The 12416-nt window shown below is 34.4% G+C and overlaps 1 protein-coding gene across 1 annotated transcript; it reads right to left on the bottom strand.

Moving 5' to 3' along the window:
* Positions 1–91: 91 nt before the first annotated feature.
* On the bottom strand, positions 92–5637 carry LOC140791120 (uncharacterized). The gene is made up of 4 exons (XM_073141523.1): positions 5433–5637; positions 4639–4744; positions 676–820; positions 92–517 (listed from the first exon to the last, which is right to left on the bottom strand). Exons 1-4 carry the CDS (start codon positions 5567–5569, stop codon positions 261–263), a joined length of 645 nt encoding a protein of 214 aa, XP_072997624.1. The 5' UTR covers positions 5570–5637; the 3' UTR covers positions 92–260.
* Between the last annotated feature and the right edge of the window lie 6779 nt (positions 5638–12416).

Genomic DNA, 12416 nt, shown 5'->3' with positions numbered 1-12416 from the left:
GTAAATGCTATGAACGTAAATCTATCAACAACTGCAGAATGGTTACACCAGCAGCTTCCTGGTATAATTTTTTGGAGCATTTTCAGAAGGATTAGTAAAAACCATATATTGATTACAGCAGCAAGTTAATTAGAGGGACTCAACAAGCAATAGGGGCAATGAAAAGCGTACGTCTATTATGTTTACACAGGAGGAAAATTTAAGTAGCTAAGCTTTTCACTAGTCATACTCCTAAAATTAAAACACCAGCAATACAACTATCACATGGTCTTTCCTCTAACCCTTTTATCCTTCTTTCGTAATCCAGACTTCTTCTTCTTCTTGTTCTTGCTTGATTTATGCTTGGAAACTTTCTTCAGCGGCCTCTTCTTAGGAGCCAGGCAATTATTCTTTTCAGCTGTAATGGTAGGCTTAGGGACGATGACGACGGGATTAGGTCTCAGATCATCATATTCATGTGAGATTTCACGGGTAGTGACAGTAATTTTAGTAGGGCCATCTTCATAAGTCTTTGTTTCTTCATAAAAAAAAACAAGAAAAAGGAAAAGATACCTTAGAGTAGGCCAGTAAAATTTCGTCAAAACTATAAAACAATAAAATAAGAAACAAAAAACATCATAGACCATATTATCTTTTTTTTAATTAATAAAAAAAAACTAGACAAGCAAAAGTTACCAGAAACTGATGCAGGTAAATCAAGTTCATCTTTTTCATAGTCATTGTCAGCATTATCAGCATCATCATGTTCTGGCCCAGTGCATGCCGGATTTTCAGATGATAAAACTCTACCATATAAAGCCAATTCTTTCTCTTGCTTCCTCTGCCGCAAAGGAAAAAAAGAGCAGCAATGTTAATAAAGCCAATATAATGAGCAACAATATATCTGCCTGGTAGTTTAGCACGAACCCTACCCAACTACCATGAATAAACGGTAAAACAAGCAAAATACCCCAACTCTAGGAAAAGAAAAGAAAATAAAAGAATGTTGGTACAAAAGTTTGTCTAATGATGCTCTAAGAGGCAGTCTAGAAGTCATGTATGAATCTCATATGCAGTCTTTGTGTGCAAATCACTTGTGCTACACAGTACAATATAGTCTGGAGGTTGCATGCAATGCAGTGGGCATTCATGTTGATCTAAGCTAATCCGGACAGGATCTAAGCTGATAGGCAGGGTTAGTCTGAAAGTATATGTACATTTTTTCATAGCCTAAATGGCCAGATTTGACAAGTTTTATAAATGTTTGCGGCCTGAAGTTAAATAAATGTTGTGGCAGTATATTTATACTGAGAAACAATTTGATATTTCAACGTCTCCAGCATATTTCCACTGAGTTGTATAAATTTGACTCTGAGGATTTAATTGTCTCCAGTATAGGTTTGCCAATGTCCTGTTGGCGTCATGCTTCATAGCTGAACATGGATGATATAAAAATCTACAGCAGTTTTTAGAGAGTATCCAAAACATAACTGCTTTTCGATGAGTTACATTTTATTTTATCATCTCCCACTGAGGAAAGAATTAGCTTCAATCGATGAGAAGCAAACAACAAATTCATCCTTCCTTTGTAATTCAAAACCAACAGACTTTGCATAGATTAGCAAAAGGTTATTTAATACGACATATAGGTCAAGAAATAGTTTTATTCAAAATTTAGCGAAAAAAATAGTATCGGTGAATGTTTGAAACATCATTGATTGAAACGTAAACTATTAAGAACAAAAAGGATCAAGGCATATGCATCAAAATATCTTTCACATCATCAAAGATTCTCATTCACAAGTTCTACAACATATTATTATATGAACAGTTAGAGCTTGGATTCTTGGATTTAATGTGTCACCTACTTAAAACACGGATACTTATATGGGATACAAATATAGAAACAATACGGCAAATCCTAAAAAATAGGGATACAATACGCCTAGGATACACAGCTCATATATATATGAATCAGTGAACTTTTTGTATTTTCATTTTCTTAATTGAGAAATCCTATATTATTTGTGTATGATAGTTATAAAAGGAGATATTCAATTAAATTATTAAAAAAACTCCATTCATAACAAAGAACTAGTATTGCATAATATATTGCTAACTAAGATGTAAGATAAATAAGTAATTTAATTTATAAATCAAATGAAATTGACCATTGTAACATGATTTCCTAATATAGATCATAAAAGAGACAAGTAAACTCAATCTTTTCACAAAAAGAAACCTTCTAGATCCAATAAGAAATGAAAAGTGATAGTCTCCTTCGATTTGACTTCTATTGATAGGAACCTAATAAGTATCTAAGAAATTTCCAAAAAGCCCTTAAGAAGTATCCACAATATTAAATTCATTTTTAAAGATTCAGATACATTAATCCTTTAAGGAAGTATCCGATGTATCCAAAAGTATTTGACGAGTATAATATCCAATACGGATACAATAAGAATATAGAAGTATTCGTGTTTCTTAGTTCACCTAAAAACAATGTCAGATTGTCCTAAACTGTTATTGTCCCTTCTAGTTTTCTTTAGCATCCTTCCTGCTATTCTATTCTTACATGTTCTACTTAATTGATCCAATGTTTCCATATCTTACCAATGACATCTCTTTTAAAGCCAAAACTCATTCTCACCAGATTTATCAATCATCCAAACAAGATATATTTGCATGATATTCATAGAAGCAATGAAGTTAAAGTTGCACAAGAATTACATCTTGTAAGCTGTGACACGGTAGGAAGTTAGCATATTCTAGAAAGAGCATTTTTTTTAATTTACTATCTCGAACTAGAAATCTTCCGCTGCTTAAAACTTGCTCAACACAATTTAGAGGATATCTTCCCAATACTGCATAGCAACTATGTAATGTTGCAGGCCATCCAAATACTTCCTCTCAGGTTCAAATTTTATATCAATCGTAAGTAGAGCATTTCATCTCCAATAAAGCTACAGCACTAGTATGTAATTGTAATATACTACAGTTTCTACTTGTCATTTTGGTGCATTTGATTTGTCAGAAATTTTTGAACAAACCCTACATTCTGGAGTTTTTATGGTTCGAAACCTACCTTATCTTTTTTCCTAAAAAAAAGCCCCCTCCTTTTACAAAAGATTTCCAATTAACACCCTAGTATTACTATTACAACACGCTAATGTTACCATATCATAAATTAAGTAACTATACTTCTCAAACTACCAAAATACTCTTGCTGAGATAATAGCTTGAATAACCATTTATATAATTTAAAATTGAAAAACATAATACTTTGTAGGAATAATTGAAATGAAAAGTATATAATTGTGAGGGTAAAACCATTACATATGAGGTCTTATCAACATTGATGAGTAATCATATCCATCTGGATACAGTACTCGCCGAATACTTTTGGATACATATCGGATACTTCCTTACAATATCCATTTGGATGCTTTTGAGATTCCTATCAATGAATCAAATTGAAAGAGAATATTACATTTCATTTCTTATCAGATCTAAAAGGTTTCTCTTCGTGAAAAGATCGAGTTCACTTAATTATTTTATGATCTACATTAGGAGATCAGTTTACAATGGTCATTTTCTTCTTATTAATAGATTAAAATTTGCTCACTTATCTTACATCTTAGTTAGTAATATACTACATAATATATTAGACTTTGTTATAAATGATAGTTCTTTTTAGTGGATAAATTGGAGGTCTAATTATATAAACTCTCATATGCAACAATTATATATAATTCCGCAATTAAGAAAATTTAAGTACAAAATTCACTGATATATATATATATATATAGAGAGAGAGAGAGAGAGAGAGAGAGAGAGAGAGAGAGAGAGAGAGAGAGATAAATATATACATATAAGATCTAAATATCTTAAGTGTATCGTGTCCTTATTTTTGAAGATTTATTGTATGAACATATCAATATCCATGCTTCATAGCTTAGAAATTTGAAAATTTCACATTGAATAAGATCAAATATTTCTTTCTAGATTCTTATATTTTAAGGTGAGGTGAGTTAAAATTAGCCTAAGGTGTTAAATATGTATTTTTCCTTTAAACAATAGGGGCTTTTTTTGGAAAAAGTGATAAAGGTAGGGGATTTTTTGTGTGTGCCAAATTCCCTTGATTCTTTGGCTTATTTATGAACATAATTTCCATCTCATAAGTTAAATTTATCCATTTATCTAGGCTATATTCAAGCCTAAAATGTGAAAGTGGTAATCCTTGTTTTTATGGACCTAATGCAACCAACGAAGTTGATAACCATACAACCAGTACTATATGACTTGTGGCGAGAGCCTGTCTTGCTTAGATTTCACTACTATGACGGGTAGGTTCCATTTGTCAACAGTACTGAAGGTTTGCTGATTTAGTTGTGGGGCCTTCTAATTTACGGTTGTTTACCAATATGTTGATGAGAAAAGATGATCATAGTACATGACTACATTCTGAATTTTATAGCAGTTTAATCAGAAGAAACCAGAGTCTACAATGAGATTTCACTCGACAATATTTCAATCAAAGATTAGGCATGATCGACAATATCATGACCTAGAACAAGTTAATTATGTGATACATTAGAAGAATATAGAGATTAGAGAGACATGATACATTACTGAAACAAATGCAGATGAGAGTGCTACCTTCTTACGGGCCTCAATACGCCTCAGTCTCTCCTTCTCTTGCAGCTGCTTCTCAGCTTCTTTTCTTCTTTTCTTCTTTCTCTTGTGGAAGCCAGTAACAAAGTCCCTGTTGAAACAAGTTCTAGTTAGATATAAGAGAGAAAAGGAAAGATCTCCATGTACTGTACGCAATCCACATGAATTAACATTTGGAGAGTAAATCCTGGAAGGCAACTCAAGCCTCTGAAAATCCAATGTCGTTTCAACATTAGCATACCACCTCAATCTTCACAAGAGAAGTTTACTCAGAAGTCCAATTTGAGTGCTAAACTTCCATCTATGATTTCGGACACAAGCACATGTTTTGCCAATATGTGATCCCCAGGCACAGTTAACCATATGGTTAAAAAGAACTCCAGGATGGCTTTTTTTTCACTTCTTAATCTTCTACAAGCTATGGAACTAGAAGCAAATATACTAAGAGCAAGAAAAGTATTCACTTTCTGAACTTTAACCTGCATTAAGGTCCCTAACAAAACTTTTCACCACAAATAGTTTCTTCCTAATTTAATTTCCAACTCTCGTGAAGCAGACCCCTAAAATGAATATAGCATCCAAATAACATAAAAAAACTGATCTTTTTTTTAACCAAGAGAGAAGAACAGAGAGTTGGTGCTTAAACCACAAGGAAACGAATGATCAGAGAAAAAGAACCGCAGCAAATAAACTCGATTTCCAACGTACCCCACATGAGGAAAAAAAAATCTAATTTTTCGACTGGAAGAGAACGATAAAAACGAGAAAGGGATCCGTGCCTAAGCTCCTTGTCGTTGAATCCAACGGAGAGGGCCTTGTTCTTGAGAGCCCTCTTGTTGATGTGGCGGGGGACCATCACGGTGGGCATCTGCCCAACCACCACTTCTCCTTCCATCTCCATCTCGTCTTCCTCCATCTCTCGCCGCCGCTCCCCTCTCTCTCTCTCCTCTTTTCCTCTGCGGAGGGCTGCAGTCTCCACAGGAAACCAATTTTAATTCGAGGAAATTCGAATATTTATATCCCACTATAATTTACAAACCTAATCTAACGGCCAGTAGCATCCGATACCGATTTCAACACCAAATACATTAAAAAAATATATAAAAATTAGAGTTTGTGCGGTTAAACATTTTTTTCTTCAGCTAAGATTTCTCACTTAGACTTTATAATAATATAATTAGACCTTAATTTATATAACCTATCAGTTAACTAGACAAATTAACTTTAATTCTTAACCCTATAGAAGTAGATTTTAATCTAAATTTAGTTCTCTATTTTCGTATGTTATTAAATTTTAGTTTAAATAATTTTAAACTAATAAGAGATATATAAAAATATTTAAAATATAATTAAGAAGATAAAATTTAATTAAACTTTCATCGAGTTAACTATAAAAAGATATCAATAACCTTATTGCGATATCGATATGTATTACTCTCATTTAATGTCTAGACTAAACTGTGATAATTATTTTTTTTATCATATTTGACGAGCATAAAAGTCGAATTTGAATATCTTCCTTAGGAACAATATTATATAATGATTAAATAAACTTTTAAATATATTTAAAATAATACTAATTAAATTTCAGATAATAAAAATACGACAAATATATTGAATATATATATGGTATCATTGTCATATGATATTCAACTAATATTATTTATTTTAAAAGCATTCAAAAATTTATCTAATTCACTATAATTTTGTCTCTAATGAGAATATTAAAATTTGGCATTTAGATTAGTCAAATATGATGAAAAAAATATTATTGCATCGTAGTATAAACCACACGGAGTTAAGTGCTTAAGTTAAAAATAGTAAAATTTTATACAATTAAACAAAACCATAATGAGTAAAATACAATTAACCCCAATAGATTAGATTCTACTATAATGTCGTAATAAATTAAATCTCATTAGAATATAACTTAGAAAGATACCTTAATTATTATGGTCTCCAACTCTATATACATACTTTCTGTAATATAAAAAGCATTAGATTGTCGATTTGTTTTCTAAGATTTTTAGTGATGTCTTATGATGCACTTTTTGATTGATGTGGTTCCCTTTAAATTGTAATAAAGTTGTTAATGTTACCTATCTTTCAAATACCTAAGGAGTTTAAAGATGATCCTAAATAGAAGGTTGCTCTATTGCAAAATATAATTAGGAGATAATTGTTGGTTGATGTTAGCTGGTTTAAGTCACATAGAGCTAAAAGAAAGGCTAGAGATGTGATTGATGAAGACCACAAATTACATTATTCAAGATTATGGGGTTACTATGATTTCATAGTTTAAAAATATAATCCAAGCACATACATGAAGATGAAGGTTGAGATATGAGGTACTAAATATAGGCTTTTAGTTGGGATTAATGGATGCCATTGAAGGGGCTCTATGATAGTCAACTATTAGCTGTAGTTAGAAAAGATGGCAATGATAGATGATATGTTTTCAATAGCAATGATAGTTGTAGAAGAAAAACAAATGAAATATAGATGTGAGTTTTGTTTGAGCTATTGTTTGACATAGGATATATTTCTGATAAATAAAAGGAACTGATTACATCACTTGAGCATAAGTATTGCTTGTTAACATCTTTCCAGATAGAAACTTATTGATTTAATGTTAGTTTATTTCACTTTTTCTTATTATGGTTAGATTATTTGATTTAAAATTGAAGACTTTATTTTTAGTTAGGATAAGATGTTGTTATCATTAGGCTTTGTGTTTCAAGAAATTGTTTTCTGGAGTTATACATCTTATCATGTCTCTTAAAGGGATGTGACACTGTCACTTATATACATATGTTTGCCTACATATATGGAAAGAAAAATCTAATGCCCAAAGTCCAATAAAATTATGTTGGTTCTTTTACTTAGTAGCTAGGAGCACGTAGATATCTAGATCCTCATCATAAAAGAAATCATTGATAAGATAAAAATAATAAATTAAAAGGAAAATGCTCTCAAAGCTTCTACTGACCAACAGATGAATGAATCATTTAGACATGAGAGAAGATCATCTACAAGAACAAATAATAAAATAATACTGTTCTCGTCATCAAAACTCTCAATGATCCTCTTCACCCTTTATGAACATTAATCTCAAACTTCATGAGAGAAAAAAAAAAAAAGTTAAAATGTGAGAGAGAATTTGAAGTTAGAGGTGGGAGTCATGACAATCCAATGATCATTATTTGATTTAGAATTATTGACTGTATTTTAGTTATAATACCATTTTGTTATCATTAGCTTTGTATCTCTTAGGATTATTTTCAAGATGTCCCCTAGAGGAGTGTGACACTAGTATTTGATGCAAATATGTTTGGCCAACTAAGAGAGAATCTACATCATGCCCAAAGTTCAACAAAAATATGATGGTTCTTTTGTTGGCTCTAGATCCTCATCATGAAGGAACCTACTGATGAGCTCAACCATCATTAACAGAGCTGCACTCAACACGAACATCATCGAGGAAATCTCCAAATAAGAGCACCACAAAATAAAACACAATAATAAAAAGAAAGTATACCCAACCCGTTAGATGACCAACAAATGAATCCTCTAGTCATGAGAGGAGACCATTTATAAGAGCAAATGATAAAATAAGCTCAAACTCAACATCAAAGCCCACAACGATGCATCTCAATCTTTATGAGAGTAAAATTGAAAGACGAGATCAGATTTGGGGTTAAAGGTGGGTGTTTAAAGCCTCACTCCATCCAAGGAATTAGACGTGAGAAGGTGAAAAGAGAAGCCTGGAGCAAGAAGAGGCAGCGTAAAGGAGTCGTGTAAAATGAAAGAAGAAGAGAAAGATTTTTGTGGAGGAGAACAGTACTTGATAAACTTCCAACAATTTATTTTTTGGATGCTGCATAGAGTTTATAAAGATGAGGGTTAGGTTGTTACGAACCAAATATGGACCGATCAATTTGCAAAAAGATTCTAAAATTTTTATGACGATATACTCACAAGTCTCGGATCTAATAGCTTTAGCATGAAATGATTATGAGGCCGAGGATAAAGATATGAATGAAATAGTAAAAAAATATCAAAATCGGACATAAATAAAAACATCAATGTTACGACTGTCATCAAAGGGTGATAGATGGTCGTGAGGTAGGGGAGAGTGGTCGTATAAGTTGATGGCTCATGGAGGTAGATGATGGCTATGTTTAGAGATAGAGTTAGAGTTTCTAGATTAGATCTACTTCTATGTAAATAAGCGATTACGATTAAAAGAATAAATACACGATAGAAAAATAATTAAACTAATATTCATTCTCTAATTATAAATAAATCATGACAACTCCTATTTATAGGAGTAGAATCATAGCAGGTCATATTCAATTATTCTTCTTGGGCTTATATACACGGATTATCTATTTTAATTTAAATTAAAAAATAATCAGCAAGATAAATTAACTAAGTTCGACTCGACTCAACCTAATTAACTCAACTCTCATGGTCGGATCGTATCAATTCACCAACTAAGGCCCTAAGAACATGACGTGAGCCGATTGATGCTTGTACTTGTGACCGGGAGTAAAACAATCATCACAATAGAAGCACAAGCCTGCCTTCTTGTTGTCTTCCAAGTTATTTGCCACAAAAATGGCGCATGATTTGCTATCGATTTTGTTAGGCCATTTATGCAGACTGGACTAGGGTAGGTGTAGCCTCTAGCATGCCGTGGTACATGAAAAACTATTCTACTAGGTAGGTCCAGTCTAACGGGTCTTCTTTTGAGAATTTTAGAAAATCAAGTTTAATGGTCCGAGCTTGAATTCCCAATTTTGGTCCATCATAGCACTCCAGACAACCTTGCCGTGAGTGCTAGTCACGTGAGTCATGAGCCCACGGGTTTAGCTTGAGCTACATGTAGGTTCGACTTAGTCAATTGATGCGGGCCCATCGGTCGTTCCACCAGTCATCCTTAGGCTCATATTCGGGGTTCAAATCATGCGCATGAGTCCAAAACTAAGTCGAGTGAGGTGGCCAAGTCGGTTCATGAAAATTCGGCTTGCCTCAAAATATGTGCACTTCATTCCTTCCACCATTTTGCCCTAACCCTAACCCTAGGGCCAAAACTCTATTTTGGCTTATGGCCGCCATAATAGGCCATTGTAGCCTTGACATCAACTAGGCAGGGTCCTCGGCTGGTGGAAGTTGTGTCCGGCAAGTCCTCACAATAGTGGAACAATGGCAAGCAGCGTTAAAGGAAGAAAATCAAGATCGGGCTTAATTTGCTGCATGGGCGGACATGGCGCATCTCCGACAATCCCGCCGACCCCTGGTGGCTACGGATGATGCCCAAGGCCACACTATAGTGGAGTCATAGTGACGAAAGCCTCGGCAAAGGGATAGCTCACAATATAGTAGATGTCGGGTTTGGCCACCTAAAGTCATCAACTACGGTGGTCACCATTGGATGGCAATCTGGCAGAGGAAGCCAGTCTTGGCCGTCGGTGGTTGTGGAAGTGTCGGACCCAAGGCTACCAACCGTCAGTTCACTTCAACATGAGAAGGATGTTGACGGCAGTTTTTCGACTGGCGCTGGTGCAAATAGTGACCATGGCTCAGGTGTGGAGGACCTAAGGAGGAGAACGGTGGCCATGGGTGGTGGTTTGGGTTAGAAGCTCATGAAACAACGCAAATGAAGAACTAAGGTGTCGAATGTTACAGATCAGATCTGGAACGATCCGTTCATAGGATGATTATGAAAATTTAAGTGGTGGTGGTCTTACAAGATAGAGTTCTAATGGCTTTAGTTTAACATCAATCGGATGTCTGGATGGAAAACTATAATTAAAACAGTGGAGCAAGGTCAGAACGGGGTAGAATAGTAAATATCCGATGTTGCGGCGGTCGTCGGAGGGTGGCGGATGGCCAAGGGTGGTGGTGGATGGCTGTATAGTAAGGTGGCTGCCGGAGAAAGATGGTGGCTAGGGTTTGAAGGTGGAAAGGTTCTAGGGCTACGATCTACTCCTAGAAAGGTAAAGACGATATAACGGCTATGATAAAACAGTAAATGCGGTGATAAGAAAATAACTAAACTCAATTAATTCTCAATACTTAGATTTTCTTAGATTCCCCAAAAAAGATGCCCAGACATCTATATATAGAGGTAAGATACAATGAGTCCTACTCGGATTAGTCCTAAAGGCTTATACGACTCGAACTAGAACTTGCCTTAGACTAACCCTAAAGACTTATACGACTTGAACTAGGACTTGCCTTAGAGACTTACATGACTTAATTGAACTTACCTTAGTAACTCACATGACTTAAATGACTTAACTAGACTTGTCTTAAGTGTTTACATAAGAGATAAACATAACATAGAGATAAACATGACTTAACTAAATTAGTCATTCATTATCCTTCTCAGATTGATTTTTTATTCTGCCATAGATAGAGTTCGAATCTAGAAAAACCTTGAATAAGAAAGTTGTAGATCAGGACGTCTTCAATCTTCTTCAAGTGGTTTCATAATATTTGATTGTCTATGGAATATCTCAAAACTATGCAGAGCTGAATTAATTAACTAATAATTTCTAACCTAATAAGTCTCTAATTAAAGCAAACAAGCAGATAAGATAACTAAACTCAATCCATTGATCCAAATCTCCCCTTGTTATGATCGATCCTGATCCGGTTCGCATCATCAGGCATCGTCTCTATTATGGGTGGGGAAGATAACATTAGGGTCATTGTTGGGGCATACTTCGGTGTCACTACAGCTGCATCATCGGGCATCGTTCTCTATTATGGGTGGGGAAGATAGCATTAGGGTCGTTGCTGGGGCATACTTCGGCGTCACTACAGCTACAGGATGGGTCTATAGTGGTGGCAAGGGCTCCACTGCGACCGGAGGTGTCATGGCCATGGTTTGATGGTCCTCTCCAACTCTCTCACGATTTGGCAATATTTGCCATGAGGGTAGTGATTCCATGGTGGCCAACTACGGTGGGCAGTGATGCTAGGTCACCATCGGTTAAAGAATGCTAGTTCTAATACTACTATTACAGACAAGATTTGGACTAATCCGTTTGTAGGAAAATTCTAAAAAATTTATGGGTGATAACCTCTATAGTCTCGAATCTAATGGCTTTTGAATGAAATGGTTTCGATGTCAGGGTGAAAAAAATATGAATGAAATAATAGAGAAAGACCGAAATTGGACAAAAATAGAAATACCAACTTTGCGGCAATCATCGGAGAGTGGCAGATGGCTGTGAGGTGGGAGAGTACGGCTGTACGAGTGGGTGGATTGTGGAGACAAATAGTAGCTAGTGCTTAAAGATAGAGTTAGGGTTTCTATATGAGATCCACTCCTAGGAAAATAAATGACTACGATTAAAAGAGCAAATATACGATAAAAAAAATCAATTAAACTAATATTTATTTTCTGATTATAAATAAATCATGACTACTTATATTTATAGGAATTGTCTCATAGCGAGTTGGATCCAATTTGCCCTATTGAGTTTACATATGCAGATTATCAATTTTAATTTCAATTTAAAAGTAATAAGTAAAATTAATTAACTAAACTCGATTCGACTCAGCCTAACTTACTCGACTCTTGTAGACTCAACCTAACTTACTCGACTCTTATGGTCAGATTGTATCGAAGACTAATAAGTTAAGGCGAGTTAAAGGAGCCACGTTGGGAAATGCAAATATTTTTTTAAGATGTTCAAAGATTGAGAAGAAGTCTAATAATTTTATTGAGGATTCAAAAGATTTAGGCA

The sequence above is a fragment of the Typha latifolia genome, chromosome 6, assembly GCF_019914945.1.
Source record: "Typha latifolia isolate L0001 chromosome 6, TyphaL0001v2, whole genome shotgun sequence".
NCBI lineage: Eukaryota > Viridiplantae > Streptophyta > Magnoliopsida > Poales > Typhaceae > Typha > Typha latifolia.
This window is presented reverse-complemented; position numbering and strand designations above follow the sequence as displayed.

Excerpts from the sequence above, each read along its gene's own strand:
- LOC140791120 (XM_073141523.1), bottom strand. The coding sequence starts at position 5,569 with ATGGAGGAAGACGAGATGGAGATGGAAGGAGAAGTGGTGGTTGGGCAG. Across the intron at positions 821-4,638 it reads GTATTGAGGCCCGTAAGAAG|AGGAAGCAAGAGAAAGAATT; the intron begins GTAGCACTCTCA and ends CCTTTGCGGCAG. Across the intron at positions 518-675 it reads TTTACCTGCATCAGTTTCTG|AAACAAAGACTTATGAAGAT; the intron begins GTAACTTTTGCT and ends TTTTTTATGAAG.